This window comes from Bubalus bubalis, chromosome 4 (genome assembly GCF_019923935.1).
Source record: "Bubalus bubalis isolate 160015118507 breed Murrah chromosome 4, NDDB_SH_1, whole genome shotgun sequence".
NCBI classification, from domain to species: Eukaryota; Metazoa; Chordata; class Mammalia; order Artiodactyla; family Bovidae; genus Bubalus; species Bubalus bubalis.
Window position 1 is genome coordinate 143,772,960 of NC_059160.1, and position 22,687 is coordinate 143,795,646.

Sequence of the window (22,687 nt, forward strand, 5' to 3'; positions counted from 1 at the left end):
AATACCTACTGAGTTACTAAAGTGACCCATTGAGAGTACAAAACAATGGGAGCTACTGGAGGTCAGGGACCTTGTTTTGAAACCAAGGGTAAAACTATTCTAAAAGGGTAGCTCACAGTCTAATAGAGCAGTCAGACAGACATATGATCAAAACATTGCAATACTGTGTAATAAGGGCTGTAACAGAAGTATGCATGGAATGCAATGGCAGCTCAAAGGAAGATTGATATTTGGCCTGAAGGGCAGGATGAAGGAAGTGTTAATGCTGGAGGTGCCACTTCAGTTGAGAAAACTTAAGGTGGAAGAGGAAAGCAAGTGGAAAGGCCCAGAGACAAATGTTTTCAGGGAACTGCAGATACTTGGCTATGTGAGGAACATGGGACAACAGGTGAGGAAAGATAAGAGAAAAGACAGAAGAAGTAGGCAGAGGGACGGGTCCTTTTAGGCCAGGTCAACTCAATATGTTTATATAAAAGTACAGATGCTGGCAGAGTAATATTTTTAGATGACAGTGAGGAGACTGACCTAACTGAACAAGAGTGGAGCCAGATGATTTCGAAAAGCCTTGAAAGCAAAGTAGAATAGTTCCGACTTGGTTTCGAAATCAAGTGGAAAGCATTTAAGGTTGTGTATAAGGACATACTAAGATAAAAGGGAGAATTTAAGTAGAATAGGTCTGGATGAATGAGTTAGACCCCAAACAAATGGAGCCCCAAGGGCACTTTGGAGGCTGTGAAAGGTATTCCAGGCATCAGACACTCTGATATCAGACTGGGGTAGGGGCTGTGGGAAAGCACAGAAAAGCTGTGAGGGAGCAATATTTAGAAGAAATGAAACCAAGCTGAACTTGGTGACTGACTAGATAGGAAGGACACGAGTAAAAGACTGATTCCACAAGTTTGAAGCTGGGCACCTCAGAGAACCCTGGGGTCACTGTCAAGGTCTGAGAAACTGGAGGAGGTGGATGATTCGAGTCTGAGGAGATGGAGGGACCATATCCAATAGATAGCCAGAAACGTAGGACTGAAGGGCAAACGAGAGGGTAGTGGAACTGGAGACATTCCAAGGAATGCCCTGGGAAATTTGGACACAGTATCTCTGGCATTACAAAGGGACTATAAATACAGGTAACGTTTGGAACTAACATCCAGTTATGCTAGGCTGGGGCAGGGTTTTTTCCAACCTTCTTTTGGCAGTAATTCCTCCTCCCATTTTTCTCCTCACAATAAATATGTTACGTTACCCCAATACATACTTTACACACACACACACACAGATTTCTTAAAGATGAGATTAGTGTTTCTGGGATTGAAGAGGATTGGGGTGGAGGAAGCATGCAGTCCTGCCTGCTTGCTCACCGCTGAAACTCCTAGAGCATCTCCATAGAACCCAAGAGCACAGATTTTGATTGAAAGAATGCCTTTAAAAATGCATTACAAGAATGAGGTGCTTTGGTTTGCCATAAAGGAAAACAGTACAGCCAAAAAGAAAAGTATCCTTTTTTCTATTTTTGCAAGAAAATATAACGCATATACCTGGCAACTGAGGTCTAACCTTGTATGTATGTGCCTCGGTGTGTTCTCCATATTTTACCCATGTTTCTATAATTCTAGTTTATCAAACTGAAAAATCCTTTTGGCCTATATTTGTTGATTTCCAAGTTGACTGGGAAGAAATTGTTTTGTAAGGGTAGGATCCTGTATCATTAAAGCTAGCTGTTTTTGATAGCTTGTTAATTTTGGACATAGCTTCATTGGAGGAGCTGAAATACACTCATGCGTTACCCACAGATGAAAGAGTCTGCAGGAATTCACAGCAAATGGCCATGATCCCTTTTTGTATCCTGACTCGAAATTCTTTTCCCAGGAATGTACAGCTGGGTCACACTAAGTATGTTTGCTTGTACATAGCCTTCTGAAGCAGTAAAAACTTACCTTTTATAGATGCTGATGTCTGATTTGGCTGTTAAGTTTTGCTATTGCTACTTCTGGACGTTTGCCTGTGAGTGCCATGCTGAGGAATAAAAAGGAAATAAATTAGTTATAAAGACAAAGGATATTTTAAATTATATAAAGTATTACAAATAATTATATATGATATGTAATGTAAAAATATTATATAAGTATTTTAAAATGTTACATTATTTAGGGGCTTTTTCTTCTACCTTTTGGGACAATCTAGATACCTTCATTTACTCATTCATGCAACAAATGTGAAGTGTCTATTATGTGCCATGTACTCCTAGAGCCAATAAGATTATAGCAGTGAAAAAGGAAAATCCCCTGCCTTCATGTATCTTAGGGTCTAGTAAAGATCCCAGGCAAAAATCCCACAGTGATTACATTATCATAATTGTGGTAAATATTATAAAGGAGGGTGCATAGAGCAAAGGGACTAAACCGTGTGAATGGACTAGGGAAGGTTTTCCTAAAAGTATTAAAGCTGAGACAGAAAAGATGATGAGAGGTTAGCCTAGCAAAGCAGAATTTACAGAAAAGTGTTGCCGGGTGAAGAAATAACGTATATGAGGCAGTGAGACAATGATTGACTTTACAGAACTGAAGGAACTAATGCCACCAGAATATGAAGAGTAAGGAGGAAATGGTTTGGGGTAAGTTCAGAGAACAAGGATAGAGACTAGATTTCAAAAGCCTCCCAGAACAAGCTACTACAGGTCAGCATCACTTGGAATCTTGGTGGATATGCAAATTTGCAGCTTTTATCTCAGACCTACTGAATTAAGCTCTCTAAAGGGCAGGCCCAGACATTTGTGTTTTAACCAAACTGCCTTTTGTTTCTGTGCTAAGAACTTTTGCAGTCTCTTTGGAGACCTCCTCACCCAGGGGGACTGGCCCTTGACTCTATTCCTTAACCCAGATGTTGCAATCTCTACTTAAGGTTGTAACATCTGCTTCTCAGTCCTACTCCTCAGTACACTCCTCACAGCCTCTTTCTGTTGATGTCACGTCACCCGAGCTGGTCATCCTTTGAGGTAGGATCCGTTGTCAGACAGAAAACCAAGCTACCTTGTGTGGTATCCATGTGGCCCCTGGGAAAACCGCACCTCTGCCCTTGCAAACTTCGGCAATGTAGGCTGCTTCCAGGGCAACCCTCTCCTCTTGCTCTTCCCTCTTGTGCTGTGCTTACTTTCTCAGTTGTGTCTGGCTCTTTGTGACCCCATAGACTGTAGCCAACCAGGTTCCTCTGTCCTTGGGGATTCTCCAGGCAAGAATGCTGGCGTGGGTTGCCATGCCTTTCTCCAGGGGATCTTCCTGACCCAGGGATCGAACCCACGTCTCCCACATTGTGGGCAGATTCTTTACTGTCTGAGCCACCAGAGAAGCCCTCTTCCCTCTTGGGCAATGCTAAATATCATTTCACTTTGAAAGTTTCCAAGGCAAGAGTTGGGTGAAGCCTCTGTGCTGCCACCAACTCCAGGGGCTACAATAGAAGATCTCCAAGGAATTCCGTAGAAGGCCCTGTCATGTGGCCACTGACCTTCTCTAATCAATCTCCCAACCTCCTCATCTCTACTCCCAAAATGGACAAGGATCACCAGACTGAACTTTCTGAATTGCTTTAGAAGTGCACTTTTAAATAAATACTGAAGAATATCTAGAAGTACAGATACGGTATAAGAGTAATGGCACATCTATCTGTATGCCCTCATTAGTATTATTTTTAAGTTGAGTGTCTTCCTAATCCTGTCCCTTCCTCCTCCCCTTAGAGGTAACCAATAGCCCAAATCTTGTGTTTTCTCTTTAAATTTTCCTTAACAGTTTTTCTTCAGTTTAACAACATATCCTTATGTTCCTAACCAATATTGGAACAGAAGTATTTACTGGGGGAATGACAGAAAATCCTATGTTGTTATTGTTGTTGTTCAGTCACCCAGTCATGTCCAACTCTCTGCAACCCCAAGGACTGCAGCGCGCCAGGCCTCCCTGTCTCTCACCATCTCCCGAAGTTTGCCCAAGTTCACATCCATTGCATCAGTGATGCCATCCAGCCATCTCATCTTCTGACGCCCTCTTCTTCTGCCCTCAATCTTTCCCAGCATCAGGGACAGAAAAGCCTATATTTACATTAAAATAAGTCAAGGTGGGACAAAGTAGAATATATAAAAAACACATTTGCTATTTGTTGATAATTTGTTGAAGCTAAGTGATATGCATGTAGGGGTTCATTATATAGTCTTTCTACTTTGTGGAAGTTTTTAAGTTCCCATAATAAAGTTTTGGGTTCTACCTGCCAATGCAGGAGAACTAAGAGATACAAGTTCAACCCCTGGGTTGGGAAGATCCCCTGGAGGAGGGCATGGCAATCCACTCCAGTATTCTTGCCTGGAGAATCCCATGGACAGAGGATCCTGACAGGGTCCATAGGGTCACAGAGTCAGACACAGCTGAAGTGACTTAGCACGCATGCATGTTGTAACGTGTTTATGTGAGTAGAATCATAATGTACGTATTATTCTGGTACTTGAATTTTTTTCTAAAAAGTATATCTATGATGTTGTGTGTAACTTGAGTTCATTCATTTTCGTTATTATACAATATTTTACTGTAAGGCTAGAGAACTGTATTATTAATGTACATTTGGGTGGCTATCAGCTTTTTCCCTAATATGAACAATGTTATTATAAATGGTCTAGTATATTCTCCTGGTGCATGAGTATGTTTAGGCATGGAACTGCTGGCAGAGTGTATACAACTTCACTTTATAATTACACCAAATTATTTTCCAAAGGAATTGTTTCAATTTACATTCCCACCAATGTTATATAAGAGTTCTGGTTGTTCTACATCATTGCCAACATGGATTTATCAGACCTCTTAATTTTGCAGATCTGATGGGTATGGTATCTGATGAGTATGAAGGTTTTTTGTTGTGATTTAAATTTTCATTTCCACAGTTACTGATGAGGTTGAAAATTTCAAAAATGTTTATTGAACATTTAGGGTTCATTTTCTATGAAGGGCCTGTTTACTCACTTTTTCTATCAGTTTGTTATTTTCTTATTGATCTGTAAGAATTTTAAAAATATGATTAGGAGACTAACTAGATGACATTATGTGTTATGAAAATATTCTCTCTCGGTTTGATTTGTCTTTTTAAGGTATCATTTGATAATTAGATATTTTTAACTTTAGTATCAAAGTCTCCTTCATGGTTTTTAGTTTTTATAGCTTGTGCCTAGTTTACCAAGAATTTTCCACCTCAAGTTCAGTTCAGTTCAGTTCAGTCGCTCAGTCATGTCCGACTCTTTGCGACCCCATGAATCGCAGCACGCCAGGCCTCCCTGTCCATCACCAACTCCCAGAGTTCACCCAGACTCACGTCCATCGAGTCAGTGATGCCATCCAGCCATCTCATCCTCTGTCGGCCCCTTCTCCTCCTGCCCCCAATCCCTCCCAGCATCAGAGTCTTTTCCAATGAGTCAACTCTTCGCATGAAGTGACCAAAGTACTGGAGTTTCAGCTTTAGCATCATTCCTTCCAAAGAAATCCCAGGGCTGATCTCCTTCAGAATGGACTGGCTGGATCTCCTTGCAGTCCAAGGGACTCTCAAGAGTCTTCTCCAACACCACAGTTCAAAAGCATCAATTCTTTGGCGCTCAGCCTTCTTCACAGTCCAAATCTCACATCCATACATGACCACAGGAAAAACCACAGTCTTGACTAGGCAGACCTTTGTTGGCAAAGTAATGCCTCTGCTTTTCAACATGCTATCTAGGTTGGTGATAACTTTCCTTCCAAGGAGTAAGCGTCTTTTAATTTCATGGCTGCAGTCACCATCTGCAGTGATTTTGGAGCCCAGAAAAATAAAGTCTGACACTGTTTCCACTGTTTCCCCATCTATTTCCCATGAAGTGATGGGACCAGATGCCATGATCTTCATTTTCTGAATGTTGAGCTTTAAGCCAACTTTTTCACTCTCCACTTTCACTTTCATCAAGAGGCTTTTGAGTTCCTCTTCACTTTCTGCCATAAGGGTGGTGTCATCTGCATATCTGTGCTTATTGATATTTCTCCTGGCAATCTTGATTCCAGCTTGTGTTTCTTCCAGTCCAGCGTTTCTCATGATATACTCTGCATATAAGTTAAATAAGCAGGGTGACAATATACAGCCTTGACGTACTCCTTTTCCTCTTTGGAACCAGTCTGTTGTTCCATGTCCAGTTCTAACTCTTGCTTCCTGACCTGCATACAAATTTCTCAAGAGGCAGATCAGGTGGTCTGGTATTCCCATCTCTTTCAGAATTTCCCACAGTTTATTGTGATCCACACAGTCAAAGGCTTTGGCATAGTCAATAAAGCAGAAATAGATGTTCCACCTTGAAGAACTCAATAAATGTTAATAAAATTTAAAGCATAGACATACCCTCCCAACTTGTACCTCCATACTCCCATGTGTGAAATATAGCCAATGGACATGAAGACTTAAGTTTGTTACCTCAGAAGTGGTCAAACAGGACATACAAAACATTTAATTGTTTTACAAAATCTGACATAACTTTGAGTCCTGGTAAAAAGTATCTACTGTTATTTTACTGTCCAATGTACTCCAGTTGCACTTTCTATATGAAGTGATGCATAGAGAGAGTGAAGATGTCATTAAGAATTGGGTTGGCCAAAAAATGGATTCCAGTTTTTCTATAACATCTTATGGAAAAACTTGAATGACCTTTTTGGCCAACCCAAAAAGTAAACTACCATTTAGCTGTCTGAGACCTTACACTCTTTACCCAAGAGATCAGGCATGCTTAGTGAAGACCCAGCACAGCCATAAATAAGTAGATAAAAATAGATCAGGCATCTAGTCCCCAAGCCTTCTTGAAAAATAAAAATAAAACAGACTTAAGGCTATAATAATCCTAATTTGAATTCATTCATTTAACATCTATACAACAAACATTTTTGGGAACAGCTCTGATGTGTCATACCCTGGGCAAGGAACCAGATAAACAAGCGGTAAACCAAACATGTGTGATAATCTCTGCCCTGTGGTGTTTATTGTCCAGTAAGGAGGAGAGATATTAAACAAATAAACCAATAAGTAAGCTTATAATTATAAGTGATATGTAGGTTCTGTGAAGTAAACAAACAGGGTATTAGAAGAGGGAGTAATAAGAGGTAGGACAGGGACACTGGAAAGGCTAGGGCAGGGTTAAAGGAAGAGTCTGAGTAATCATTCTTTTAAAGAGCATTATTACTGGTGAGTCAGAAAAACACATTCAAATTATGTTTAGGAGTTGATAATGTGCTAAAACAATGAGTCATGATATTTAGCCACACCATATTTTAGACAAAACAGTACCCTAAGAGCCGAATGGTGATCTGCAGCTTAAAAGGCCAGATAAATCTGAAAAATGTGTCTCTTCAGTGTCTTCATTTCCAGGCTTGGTAACTACCCAAACGACCAGGTCTGGCAAGCTGTCCTTAGTGCATTAAAGATGGATCCTTCTTTATCATTTGGACTTGTCCCATTTCCCCAGATCACTGACTCAGTTCTGCTGAGCCATGAATCACGCCGGCACCCACTGCCACTCTGTAAGTGCCATGAAGATTTGGAGTTCTAAAAACATGCAGCTGGCCAGGGTACTTATATGAAAGCATTCCCTAACATGGACAGACGTTGGAGGAGAGCATGTTTCCTCCTGACCCTCAAAAGTCTTCAGTGTAGCTGGGTACATTTTAATATGTTTCTCAGAAGGTAGCCTGACCAGTGCATTATTTCTGAGTGGGTCATGGTGTTAAAGTAGGAGTGACGACGGTTACTGGCTGTCCTTTGGGGCTGGCTGAAGCCATCCTGGGCATCTGAGTAAAGACAAAAATGCTTCTGACGGAGAGTTTGGGCATTTGAATCACTCCACTTATCACCTTCAGGCTGTCCAATTGCTCACAGATGTTTCCACTCTCATTTTGGTAAAGAAGAGAAACGTTATCTAAAGAAACAACACAACCTTGTAACGTTTATATAAGGGGAGGTATTTGTATATCTGTTTGAAATAGTTATTCATATTTGCCTTCTCAAATGAATAAAGGTACATTGCTTAAAAAGTCAAATAATTTTTTTTTGAAAAAAGACCACTTTTGACTCCTTTGGCAGTTTCCTATTTATTCATCTATGAATTTCTAAACAATATGCCAGTGGTTCTCAAACTTTTTGTTCTCAGGACCCCTTTACGATCTGAAAGTTATTGAGACCCAAAAGAAGTTTTATCTATGTGAATTATATCCATAATTATCATAAGTTAAAATTGAGAAATATTTTAAACTGTTATTTTGAAATGAATAAGAAAAAACTATGATATACATGCTCACATAAGTAATTTTATGAAAAAATAACTGTATTTCCCCTCAGATTTTGAGTTACAAGAGTGGCATTGTTTTATGTTTTTTGCAAATCTCTTTTAAAGTCAGGCTTAATAGAGAACAACTGGATTCTCATATTTGCTTCTGCATTTGGTTTGTTGTGATATGTTTGGGTTGAAGTTAATTTTTTAAATATGGCATTGTACAGGTATGTAGTTAGAAAGAGGAGGGATATTTTAATAGACTTATCAGATAATGTGGCTATTCTAACTGATATTACATGAAAATTCAACTAGGAGTAGTTTCTTAAAGGTTAGTTGCAGTATGAAATCTGAAACCATACCAATGAACTTTTGTACTCTGCTATAATAAAACCCTTTGTCTGTCTTGAACTTTGAATGGATAACATCATGCATTGGTCATTTGGAAAACAAACTCTTCCAAATTTTGACACATTTTATTATATATTTTTAAATCATATTTGTTAATATCATCACTGATTTCACCAAAAATCTCTTTGTGTATTGGGAAGCCCTAAACTCACTGTGGGAGATGCAAGCTTTCCAAAACTCTAATTTTTCCTTAAAAAAATGTTATCAGTTATTTTTGCTTGAAAGAACAGGCTTACCTCCTTCATTTTTTGAGAAAATGTCTGCCAAATACCCAAATCTAAATAACGATAATTTGTCAGCTGTTCTTTCAAGATATTGTTTCATGCATTAGGTGCCTGCTGCTGCTACTGCTAAGTCGCTTCAGTCGTGTCCGACTCTGTGTGGCCCCATAGAAGGCAGCCCACTAGGCTCCTCTCAGATCAGATCAGTCACTCAGTCGTGTCCGACTCTTTGCAACCCCATGAATCACAGCACACCAGGCCTCCCTGTCCATCACCAACTCCCGGAGTTCACCCAGACTCACGTCCATCAAGTCAGTGATGCCATCCAGCCATCTCATCCTCTGTCAGCCCCTTCTCCTCCTGCCCCCAATCCCTCCCAGCATCAGAGTCTTTTCCAATGAGTCAACTCTTCGCATGAAGTGACCAAAGTACTGGAGTTTCAGCTTTAGCATCATTCCTTCCAAAGAAATCCCAGGGCTGATCTCCTTCAGAATGGACTGGCTGGATCTCCTTGCAGTCCAAGGGACTCTCAAGAGTCTTCTCCAACACCACAGTTCAAAAGCATCAATTCTTCGGCGCTCAGCCTTCTTCACAGTCCAAATCTCACATCCATACATGACCACAGGAAAAACCATAGCCTTGATTAGGCGAACCTTTGTAGGCAAAGTAATGTCTCTGCTTTTGAATATGCTATTTAGGTTGGTCATAACTTTCCTTCCAAGAAGCAAGCGGCTTTTAATTTCATGGCTGCAGTCACCATCTGCAGTGATTTTGGAGCCCAGAAAAATAAAGTCTGACACTGTTTCCGCTGTTTCCCCATTTATTTCCCATGAAGTGATGGGACCGGATGCTATGATCTTCGTTTTCTGAATGTTGAGCTTTAAGCCAACTCTCCACTTTCACTGTCATCAAGAGGCTTTTGAGTTCCTCTTCACTTTCTGCCATAAGGGTGGCGTCATCTGCATATCTGAGGTGACTGATATTTCTCCTGGCAATCTTGACTCCAGCTCGTGCTTCCTCCGGTCCAGCGTTCCTCATGATGTACTCTGCATATAAGTTAAATAAACAGGGTGACAATATACAGCCTTGACGTACTCCTTTTCCTCTTTGGAACCAGTCTGTTGTTCCATGTCCAGTTCTAACTGTTGCTTCCTGACCTGCATACAAATTTCTCAAGAGGCAGATCAGGTGGTCTGGTATTCCCATCTCTTTCAGAATTTTCCACAGTTTATTGTGATCCACACAGTCAAAGGCTTTGGCACAGTCAATAAAGCAGAAATAGATGTTTTTCTGGAACTCTCTTGCTTTTTCCATGATCCAGCAGATGTTGGCAATTTGATCTCTGGTTCCTCTGCCTTTTCTAAAACCAGCTTGAACATCAGGAAGTTCACGGTTGCTCTTCCATATTCAGTAGAAATGCTGTGTGCTACCTCCCATTTCACCACTCAGAATGCTTAAAAGATGTGGACTCAAGGTTGAGATGACTTTTACTGCTTAATCAATGACATTTTTAAGTGAACCTGGATTTTTTTTAACTGCAAGTGTGACAATGGAAAACACAGTGACCCCTCATCAGCTTCTGCTAAAGCACCGATTTTACCCATTGTGGCTTTTGCACCATCGGTGTAAATATTAACACAGTGAAAAGGCAGATAATATCTTACATTATATGAAAATAGTTTTGTCTTCATAGAAAGTCAAAAGAACCGCTATAATATGCTTATAAACCACAATTGCTTGGTATGCTAATGCTATTTTTTCTTGACTTCCTGTTCCAGAAGATGGTGGGTTAGCACCCCTTCACCAGACCAGAACTTCCGTTGTTCCTTCCTTCATTGCCTCATATCACACTGTTGTTTTAAAATTTTTTAATGTATAACTTCTTGTTACTATGTAAGTATTATTTTCTGCCAAATCCAGTAGGGAGAAGGGACTGTTTTTCTTGCCTGTACAACTTTTTTCACCTGGAGTTGATGACTGTATGGTTTTTATGTGCTTGGCTCTCTGGTCTTGTCACAATTTGTTTCAGTTCTCCAATACCTTTGTAAAACATGTCCTATTAATAAATAGTCCTTTCCATGCAGTTAAGCCACCAAGCCCATTTGTTTTTTCCCTGGAGAAACTGTGCCTGAAGCCCCTTTTCCTCTTGCTCCAATATGGAGCAGCTGCTCATGCAGCCAACAACTCAGCCTTCATCCTAGGGCATCTCTTAACTGCTCAGAAGAAAGGATGTGGCCTGCTGTGGGAATATAAATACTCATTTTTTCAACCTGAAATCAGTGACCCTATTTTAAGCTCTGTATCTCCTCCCCTATTCTTAGTGTTTCCACCAAACTTGCATCTCCAAATCCTGTAACTTTCTGGGATTCTACTGCACAAATTGCCTTCTTCTCAATGACATCCCCAAGCAGACACCTGGTATTCAGATTTTTCAACTCTCCTGGCTTCTCATTCTGCTTTCCACCTTTCAAAAGTGATTAAGGCCTCAGGTCTGCTCTTGTCTCCCTCCCCATTCTTTTGGTCCTTGTGATTTTTTTTTTTAATCCCTTTAAAAATCTCCTTTATTCTCATGTTAGGGTAATTGTCAGTGGAAATGTTTGTCTGGATGCTCACTATTTGTATTTACAACTACACATACTCTGAGGGTGTGCTCCTACAAGTTCCATGGGGTCTTGCTGAGATTGATGCTCTGGGAGACTTAGGGACCCATTTCAGCAGCTGCATGCACCTCTGCTGCCACAACAGAGCAAACACTGGCATAGGATTTAATGAAAGCAAATAATAAAGTACCCACAAAATATTAATGATCAATTATTTCCATCATTTGTTCTTTCAACAAATCCAACACGTATTTTCTGCATACCTACTACTATGTGCCAAGATGTTGTCATAGGTGTGGGATTATATTCATAAGACTGATAAGATCCTCTAATGGACTTTACAGCTTAGTAGGAGAAGCAAACAATAACAAAATAAGCAAGCATGTAAGATAATTTCAGATAATAATAAGTGCTGTGAGGATAACACAAGAGAATAATGTGATGGTGTCTGAGGATAAAGAAGCTACATTAGGAAGGGAAGGTGACATTTGAACTGAGGTCTGACTGATGAGAAGGGCCTGTTTTTATAAAGACTGGGGGATAAGGATTTTAGGAAGTACAAAAATCCTAATATGGAGAGTAGTTTAATGTGTTCAGAGACTAGGAAAAAGACCAGTGTGGTTGCAACATAGTGAAGGGAGAATGATGGGAGAGGAGATCCAGAAGTAAAAGAAGGCAGGTTTGGATATTACCCCAAGTAGAAGTGTTAATTGAAACTAAGGGATGATACAATGGCCAAAGGAGAGAATGTATAGAAAACTGTCCAAGCTTGTCAGGTACCATCTCTACATACAAAGGAGCTTAAAATTTAGTGAAACTGGTGAGACAAATTCTCCCAAATCGAGAATAATCAAAGACAGTGTATAATCAAGACTTGTATGACATAATATAGGTTTTTTAAAAAAGTAAAGTGACAAAAAAAAAAAGGTAAGGTAACAATCACTGAGAATTGATGGTAAAAGGTGCTTTGCGTAGGAGGTGATATCTGAGCCAAACTAATGGATGAGTTCTATTTGCAGTAGCTGAAAGGTGAGGAAGAGAATCTCAGAAAGAGACAAACATGAACAGAGGCTTGAATGTAGACGTGAATATGATGTATTTATGGAACAGCAGAGGAAAGTTTATCTCTTGAGAAGTCATTGAATAGGTGAGTTTTCTTAAACGTGCTTTAGAATCTTGCTTTACAAATGGTGGGAGGGAAAGGTTCAAGCACTGAATGGTTAGATCTGAAATTACAAGAAAGATTAGCAATTACCTGGACTCCTTCATTCTTGCCATTGAATAATGGTAATGCCTCCTCCCCAATTACTTCTTATGAGGATGCTGATTAATAATTATTACTTAAATATGGAAACAATTAGAAAAGGGGTACACTGAGACATCTCACATTTGTCTTCATTCATCTTGTTTCCCCTCACCTCAATAGGAAGCCACTTTGATTTTCACTTTATTCTTTTAGCTTTCTTTATGTATATGCAAACAACATGGCTATATCTGATTTTTTGCCCCGGGGTTGACATCCTTGTGCTACTGTAACAGAGCACCACAAACTGGATGGCTTTCACAGCAGAAATGTACTGTCTCACAGCACTAGAGGCTAGGAGTCCAGAATCAAAACATCAGCAGGGCCGTGCTCCATCTGAGATTCAAAGTGGACTCCTTCCTAGTCTTTTCTAGCTTCTGGTGGTGGCGTTCCTTGGCATTCCTTGACTTGCAGCTGCATCATTCCAGTTTCTACCTGTGTTATCATGTCATTCTCCCTGTATGTCACTGTCCTCACTTGAAGTTGTTCTCTTCTTGAAGAACTCCACTCATATTGGATTAGGGCCATGCTAATAACTTCTTCATAACTTGATTTTATCTGCAAAGACCTTATTTCCAAATAAGGCCATATTCCCAAGTACTTAGGACTTCAACATATCTTTCGGGGGCGGAGGGAGGGGGTGGGGAATAATTCAATGCATAACAACCCACAATTGTTATACAAAAGCTAATCCTCTCCATGTACTATTTCACACCTTACTGCTAAATTCTTAACTATGTATCTTCAGGTTCTTTCCATATGAGTACATAGTGATCTTTTCCATTCTCTTTCCAGAGCTGCATAGCACTCTATTACGAGGCTGTTCCAGAGTTTATTTCATCAGTCCCCTAGTGATAGCCACTTAGGTCGTTTCCAACCTTATACTATTTAAATAAGTAACCTACACATTTGTCATTTTGTATGTATGCAAGTGTATCTGTAGGCTTTCTTGGTGGCTCAGTAGTAAAGAATCCGCCTGCCAATACAGAAGACACAGGTTCGAACGCTGGGTCAGGAAGAGGCCCTGGAGAAGGAAATGGAAACCCACTTCAGTATTCTTGCCCAGGAAATCCCATGGACAGAGGAGCCTGACAGGCTACAGTCCATGGGGTCACAAAAGAGTTGGATACGACTTTGCGAATAAACAAGTGTAACTGTATGATAGATTCCACAAGTGGGACTGTTGAGTCAAAGGATAAATGTAATCAGTAATTTTGGTAGATGCTGCCATATTTTCATAGGGGTTGTACCATTCTGCATTCCTACTAGCAGTATATGGAGCGGTTAAACTTTCAGGCTTTTGCCAATCAATAGCATGAACAATGATTTTTCCATGTAGTTTATTTATTATTTGACTGTGCTGGATCTTCATTGCTATGCAGGCTTTTCTCTAGTTGTGGCGAGCGGAGGCTACTCATTTTGGTGGCTTCTCTTGCTGCGGAGCCCAGGCTCTAGAGCATTCAGACTTCGGCAGTTGCGGCATGTGGGCTCAAAATAGTTGGGGCTCCTGGGTTCTAGAACACAGGCTCAGCAGTTGTGGCACACAGACTTTAGTCACCCCATGGCATGTGGGATCTTCCTGGACCGGGGATGGAACCCCTGTCTCCTGCATTGGCTGGTGGAGTCATTATCACTGAGCCACCAGTGAAACCCCTATTTCCATGTGATTTTAATGTCTTTTCCTCTTATTAGGTACCTTCACATTTTAAACATTATTTTATGCATTACTTAGTGTAAACTTCAGGTGAAAAACTTTCATAATAAAAATTTCTAACCTCAAGTATATACATCACAATAAAATGCCATAACATATAGAAATATATTTAACTTGGGTTATTTGCCAGAGTTGGGTCACTCCTAGGAAAATATGAGCCAGCCCCCTTATCTAATGATTCAAGTAACCAATCAAAATAACTTTAATTTAGCTAGGTCTGATGCAATTTTGTAGTAGGGAATGAGTGTTCAACTTTAACTTCACAAACCGTTAATATCCCTTAGATTCCTTCCAAATAAGCTAAAGTAGCACTTACTGAATGCATACTATAGAATGCTGTAGGTCAAGTTCCACATCAAAGACCGTGCTCTCCGTGGTTGGCAGTGTTCGAAATCTCTTCGTCTTCCTCCGGTTGTATCATTCTTAATAGGAGCTGCTTTCTAATTTCCCGAATATAGTGTCATCATGACTTGAATCCTGCCAGCTCTTCTCATTGTTACAACCAAATTATACCATAATACTGGATCGTTTAATGTTTTGACTCCAAGTTTGCCACAATTTTCTTCTTAGGGAACATCTGGAGCCATTTATGTTATTACTTCTCACATTTCAATCCTGCCAATATTCTTCCTTGCAGGTGGTACTGTGAAGGCAAGGAGCTTGAAAATTCCCCAGACATTCACATCATCCAGGCAGGAAATCTGCACTCACTGACCATTGCTGAAGCCTTTGAAGAGGACACTGGACGTTATTCCTGCTTTGCTTCTAACATCTATGGGACAGATTCAACTTCTGCTGAGATTTACATAGAAGGTAAAGCAAAATACTCTTGGAGCATGGTACTTACTAATAATATATATAGTTATAATAAATAAGTTAAATAAATACATAATAAATATTTATTAAGGGCTTGCTCTACCACACACTCTTCAGTGAGGAAAACAGCAGTGAGACAAATAGACAAAAATCCCCAGGTTCATGGACAGATGGCAATAACACTGTCATAGGAGAGAAAATATATGAGATAAACAAAATATATACTTATGTGAGATACATGAAATAGTTCTAATACAAATTCAATGTGTGTGTGTGTGTGTGTGTGTGTGTGTGTGTGTGTGTGTGTGTGATAAGGGAGATGGTTCTCACACCAACAAACAATTTTTCATGGCACCAATTTGGTTTCCTACAATTAACTCAGTTCTGACCCATCTACCTGGAGATAGGGTCAGATCCAACAAGTTAAGAGCTCAGTCCCACAGGACTGCTCCTACCCCACTTCAGATGCCAATCACAGGGAGTAGGTGCCCAGATTACCCACAACATCTGTCTGACTTGGCTACAAATTGGAGGTTCTCACAACCCCCTTTTCAGGTTCAATTAATTTGTTAGAGTTGCTCACAGAACTCAGGGAAACACTTATTTATGTTTGCCAGTTTACTACAGGGTGTGATAAAGGATACACATGATCAGCCAGGTGAAGTGATACACAGGGAGAGGTGTGGGAGGCCCCTGAGCACAGGGGTTCTGCCAGGTGAAGTGATACACAGGGAGAGGTGTGGGAGGCCCCTGAGCACAGGGGTTCTGCCACCATGAAGTTGCCATGTGTGGTCCTCCCAGTGTGCTTATGTTCATCAACCTGGAAGTTCTCCAAACCCCACACTACTGGGACTTTATGGAGGTGTTCTCACACAGGCATGATCAACTCTTAACTCCATTTCTGGCCTGCCTTTCTTCTCTGGAGTATGATGTGGTAGGATTGAAAATTCCAAGCTTCTAATCACCGTAGGGCTTCCCAGGTGGTGCCAGTGGTAAAGAACCCGTCTGCCAGTACAGAAGATAAAAGAGACATGGGTTCAATCCCTGGGTTGGAAAGATCCCCTGGAAGAGGGAATGGCAACCCACTCCAGTATTCTTGCCTGGAGAATCCTTTGGACAGATGAACCTCCTGGGTTACAGTCCACAGGATCACAGAAAGGTGGACATAAAACAGCTTAGCACACACACATACAATCACAGCTTGGTCTTCTGGGTGACCAGCCCCCATCCAGAAGCCACCCAAAGTCACCTCATTGGAACAAAGATGCTCCCAGTGCTCTCATCACTTAGGAATTTATTAGAGTTTTAGAAGCCCTGAGTCAGAGGCAGGGTTAAAGACAAATATTAGAGCAAGAGATGCTCTTAAGTGCTCATCACTTAGGGGATTATAAGGGTTTTAGGAGCTCTGTGCCAGGAATCAGGGGCAGAGAGAACAATTTATGTTTTCTGTTATCTTACAGTATATATGAGCACTATGACAGGACGTAGAAGGGATAGGAAGTATGTGAATGCACACATGCATGCGTGTGTGCGTGTGTGTGTACAGATTGCTGTACAAGACCTAATTTACCATATGACATATAAATGAAGACCTGAAGGAAGTGAGGGAGTGAGTCACAGGGATATTCAAAGGAAGAATACTCTAGGGAGTGAAATCAGCAAGCGTAGTGGCTCAGAAGAGGGAGTGTGCATGTCTTAGGTACAAAGATGAGCAGGTCAGAAGTTCAGGATGGGGTGGAGGTGGGAGGAGGCAGTGAGAAGATCACGTAGGTCCTCACGGGTCACTGCAAGGACCTGGCTTTTCCTCTGAGATAGGAGGCTCTGAAGGATTCCAGGCAGAGTTGTAACATGATCTGACTTAGTTTTTAACAGGGTCACTCTGGCTCCCAGCTGAAAATATACCAAAAGGAGTCAAACATAGAAGCAGGAAGACCACCTCGGAGCCTTGGAAAGGCATTAATATCAGTACCAAACTTATATGACTAATTTTAGGGAGGAATCAATTTATGTACCTTATATATCGACCTAAGTTTTTGATCCTGTTTCCTCTTATCTTCTGCGTTTTTCCTGGGAGCCATTCTTCAGTACTTTTATCATCTATAATACCTTATGCATGCCTTGCTTTTAGGACTTAAATATTGTATTCTTATGATATAAAGGTTAGAACTGTCTCATTCTTCTTTATATCTCTAATACCTTATGTAGTACCAGGTACATAGTGGTTATTTAATAAACTTTTATTGAATAGATTGGAGAAGGAAATGGCAACCCACTCCAGTATTCTTGCCTGGTAAATCTCATGGATGGAGTCCATGGGGTCGCAAAGAGTCAGACACGACTGAGCGACTTCACTTCACCTCACTTCACTTATTGAATAGATATATGAATAATGATACTAAAAACGAATAATACATAAATAGATGTTATATTTTTTCATCCTCAAATTTTTGGAGTACACAAATACCTCCAGATTTAGTTTTGTGATATCTTCCTGGAATTCACTATATTAAGAAACAAATCAGGGATCAAAGCTCTGCTAACAGTGCTGAGATTCGATTGCTGATTTTTAAAAATTTTTGGCAGAAGAGCTTCAAATACTCCCATCTCCCAAGATGAAGAGTGACTTGTTAATATTAGTACTGGACGGAAGGGCATCCACCTACACCTACAATGTTTGGAATCTAATGTAATCCCTTCTTTTATTTAATCTGTGTAGGCCAAGAGCAAGAGGATTTATGGACAATACAGAATGTCTGCAAACACTGCTCTGTTAATCTAAAGGTGTCAGCAGGTGTTTTATATAAAAGAACCCACAGAATTTGGGCCAGTTAATTTGTTTTTCTTTTATTTTTTGGCCATGCCTCATGGCATGTGGGATCTTAGTTCCCTGACCAGGGATCGAACCGGTGCCTAATTGCAATGGAATCACAGCATCTTAACCACTAGACTGCCAGGGAAATCCCTGGACCAGTTAATTTGAATTCTGTCACTAAGTAGGCATGTGACCTGAGCAAGCACTTCAACTACTTAGGGTATAGTTTCTTATCTGTAAAATGGGTGTTAGTTCAGGGAATCACTGAGTTTATTTCTAGGTCTAAACTTCCATAAATCTTCAAATGCCTAGGAGCTGGTTTAAGAAATTATCTTTACAATTACATGACTTGTTTTTATTTTTCCAGGGGTTTCTTCTTCAGACTCAGAAGGGGACCCTAACAAGGACGAAATGAATCGGTAATTCCAATTTTCTATCTTATTTAGCATCCTCAGGTCCTGAGAAAACTGCTAATTGTTTAGTAGAACTTGAAGAATGGGGCTGCAGGGTATGACATCAGAAAAAAAAAAAAAAGAGTGACTTTGGGTAAAAAGCTATTTCTTTGTTTGTTGTTCCTTAAAAGATTAGTGTTCCCAATGTTTTAAAAATGAAATATCACCTATAATACACCATCATATACTTATATCTAAAGAATAAGAACAAATAACTCAGTGGTCCAAAAAAAATCATGTTTTCTGACTAAAGAATAGTACTCAAAATAACACACAATCTGGTGAGCCAAAAATATATGTATAAGTTATCTGGGCAAGTTATAACCTTTTTGCTAAAGTATTGGGTACTGAACAAAGTTACATTACTTTCCACAACCGTTGGCTAAGCACCTACTCTATACCTATAGAGTAGCACTATATCGAGTGCTTCACTAGATGCACTGGGTACCAAGAAAAATCAGATGCTTCCTGCCTTCAAGAAGCTCACAGCCTAGTAGAAAGAAATATACATATAGCAAATATAGCAAAAAATGTACACCTTGTATATAGACAGTAAGAGTAATAAAGTATAATAGACTATGACAGAACCATGTGCAGGGTTTAAGGATTTGACACAAAGGACCCCTTATCGTTGGGGGAGGGAAGGAGATCAGGAAAGGTGTCACAGAGCTGGGGACCCTAAGCTGGCTCTTAAAAGAACAGTAGGTGGAGATTCCCAAACAAGAGAGGAAAGGGTGTTTCAGGCAGAGAAAATTGTGGACAGAAAGCATAGGAACTAGAAACAGTCGTCTCTTGAGACTTTCTGAAACACAGGCAATGTCTGAAAGAGTAAGGAGTTGTTAACTGAATTTGTATATTCTATCCTCTTCCACAGAGGGCAAGCTCCTTAAGGGTAGAAATCATGACTTATTCTTCAAACTGGGGAGTGGCAGTGGGGGTAGGGAGTATGCCTATCTTAGGCTTCTCTGGTGACTCAGATGCTAAAGAATCTGCCTGCAAAGTAGGAGATCCAGGTTCAGTCCCTGGGTCGGGAAGATCCTCTGGAGAAGGAAATGGCTATCCACTCCAGTATTCTTGCATGGAGAATCCTATGGACAGAGGAGCCTGGTGGGCTATAGTCCACGGGGTCGCAGAGTCGGACACGACCAAGCGACTAACACACACATGTCTACTTTGGAATGGCAAACTGCTTTCAGCTTTTGTTCACATATGAAAACTTATAACCAGAGTAAATTATTTCTCCCTTTAACCTTCTTCCTTGTCATTCCCATGGCTTCAGTTCAGTTTTTTCTTCATTCCTCTCCCTTTATGCCAATCACCTCTTTATAGGTGCTCCAATCTTTTTCTCTCTTTTACAGTTTCCAAACCACCCAGTTAAAAGATCATTCTGAGCTTATCATTTTCTTGACTTAAAAAAGTATTGTCTATTGGAAAATAAAAATCAAACAAAACAAGCAAAAACATTAAAAAAAAAAATCTCAACACGGGCATACAAAACTTTATTCACTAGAGTATCAGTCAGGCTTTCCTGCCCCTCCTCAACCATTCTCCCACCTCAGGCTCTCTACACAGCTGCCATTTCATTCTGTTCACTTTGCTAAGATTGCCCAATCACTTCTGCCTGGCAAACTCTTATTTATCCTCCAAAACCCAGTCACGTCACATAATAAGCTCCTTCTCCACTGCACATCACTCGTTCCTCAAGGCTCTCATAACATGGCTTGCAAGCCTAATGGGTATGAATTTGACATACAAACTTAAATAAGAAATATCTCATTTGTTCATTTTCTTTAAATCTACTTGTGGTAGTTAGGATTTAGCTCCAGTTGGGTATGAATAGAGACCCCAAATAACAGTAACTTAAATAAGACAAATATTTTTCTCCTTTACATAAAAAATATGAATTTGGCTGGTAAAACAACTCCACCTTGCACTGGACTCCAGTCTGCTTCCAGCTTTCTGCCTCTTTCCAAGATGCGGCCTCATCTTCTCAATCTAAGATTGAAAGGAATAAAGGACATACCCAACCCCCTTTTTAAGGTCATCTCTCTTAAATTACATACAGCACTATCCTTCATATCCCATGACCAGAAAGTAGTCGTGTGGCCACAGTTAGCATCAAGGAGGGTTGGGAAATGCAATCTTTTTTTGGAGTAGCCATGGAAAGAAATCAGGGGTTCTGTTATCGTAGAAGAAGAAAATGGATGCTTCAGGAATACCAATAGCCTCTACACCATAAAATGATTCTGCTTCTGAGACCCTACTCTACCTGGCTCTGGGAAAATATTCAGTCATTATTGGGTGTCCCTTTTGCCGCCAAGGCTTCTCTTGTGGCTCAGCTGGTAAAGAATCCACCTGCAATGCGGGAGACCTGGATTCGATCCCTGGGTTGGGAAGATCCCCTGGAGATGGGAAAGGCTACCCACTCCAGTATTCTGGCCTGGAGAATTCCATGGACTGTACAGTCTACAGGGTCACAAAGAGTCAGACATGACTGAGCGACTTGCACTTTCACTTTCAGTTTTGCCTCCAACATTGAGCAAAGATTCCTGAGATATAGACAGATACAGACACAGACATAGATATAGATATATAGTGTGGTATTAAACATTGCTCTAAGCATCTTCTCTGGTGACTCAGATGGTAAAGAATCTGCCTGCAATGCAGGAGACCCAGGTTCAATCCCTGGGTCGGGAAGATACCATGGAGAAGGGAACAGCAACCCACTCTAGTGTTCTTGCCTGGGAAATCCCATAGACAGAGGAGCCTGGCAGGCTATACAGTCCATGGGGTCACAAAGGGTCGGACACAACTGAGCAACTAACACACACACTAAGCATCTTACATGAATTACCTTATTTTACCCTGTGAGGTAAGAATTATTATTTCCTCATTTTATACATGTGGAAGCTAAGGCAAAGAGAGGTAACATACAGACAAAAGAGGAGCCTATCCTGACATCGGTCATCTACCCCCACAGATTAGGGTGGGAGGCCTATGTCCCAGATCTCAAGGTCCCTTCAAGTCCAGCCCTTTGTTTCTTCCTGACATGCTTAGGGACTGATATGGTTAGCAAGACTGGGAGCCTTTAATCAAAGGATTGCCATTCTGTCTGGACTCAGGTTCTCTCTCTTGTTAGGTTCTCTGGCAAGATACCCAGACCTCTCTCTTTCCTACAACAAAACTGAAATAATCTCCCCTCTGCAGACTTCTCAAGAATACTTTCTGGCTCCCCTGCCCTTCAAACAATCTCTTTAATTTAATTTGTGTAAAGATGAAGAGCTCATTGTCTTGGGCTATTTTTGCTGTTTGCCACATCAAAATCCCAGAAGCAAAAATTTACAAAGCCTGGCCTCCTCCTTGGAATGGGAGGGGGAAGACAAACACAGAGGGCAACAACAAAACCAACCTCAGAAAATTTTGTGCACATGCACTGTCATAGCACTTGTCTTGAATCTCAGCTATGAACATGTTTGAGTCCCCAGCTCTGCGAACGGCAGTGAACTCAAGGACAGAACCGGAGTCTTATCTTCCTGTTTACATTGCCTAACAAAGAGTACAGCAAAGAAGCCCTCAATAAATGTTTGTGCGATCATGTTGAACAAAAAGTTTTGTAAGCAGTGCTGAAAGCTTTGCTGAAAGAATTTTCACAAGAATGATAGGTCTGTTTTATAATCTGTATTTTAATCGTTTCTCAGAGTCCAGAAGCCAAATGAGGTGGCATCGCCTCCCACTACTTCTGCAGCCATTCCTTCAGCAGTACCCCAAACCCAGCCTGTGGTGGCCCAGCCCAGGGTATCAACCATCCAGCAGGTACAAGAATCTAAGTGAAACACAAGTGCCATGAACTGTGACAAGGAGGCACTGTGACCATGACCCTCTTGTATGGCACGATCATGTTCTCCTCTGGTGCAATTTCATAATGACCTTGGGCAACACACGTCTATAGTCATGATAATCACTGTGTACTGCCGGTATATGATATCAGTAGTTTCCCTGGCTTTCGGAACATGTTCTGTAACTTCATAGGCAAGTTTCATAGGAAAAGAAACTCTACAA

At 40.7% G+C, this 22,687-nt stretch overlaps 2 protein-coding genes across 4 annotated transcripts in view; one reads left to right on the forward strand and one right to left on the reverse strand.

Annotated features, from left to right (window-relative positions):
- The window catches only part of MYPN (myopalladin), a 107,695-nt gene that overhangs the window by 33,051 nt on the left and 51,957 nt on the right, over positions 1-22,687 (forward strand). For all 3 annotated transcript variants that reach the window (XM_044942179.2, XM_044942178.2, XM_006070267.4), the window contains 3 exons: positions 15,186-15,361; positions 18,544-18,595; positions 22,327-22,441. In XM_044942179.2, the coding sequence (XP_044798114.2) occupies positions 18,588-18,595; positions 22,327-22,441 (123 nt within the window). In that variant the 5' untranslated portion in view covers positions 15,186-15,361; positions 18,544-18,587. The remainder of the gene's footprint in view (positions 1-15,185; positions 15,362-18,543; positions 18,596-22,326; positions 22,442-22,687) is intronic.
- The window catches only part of ATOH7 (atonal bHLH transcription factor 7), a 104,132-nt gene continuing 83,378 nt past the window's right edge, over positions 1,934-22,687 (reverse strand). The window contains exon 8 of the transcript XR_006550816.2: positions 1,934-2,013. The gene's annotated coding sequence lies outside the window, so the exon portion shown is untranslated. The remainder of the gene's footprint in view (positions 2,014-22,687) is intronic.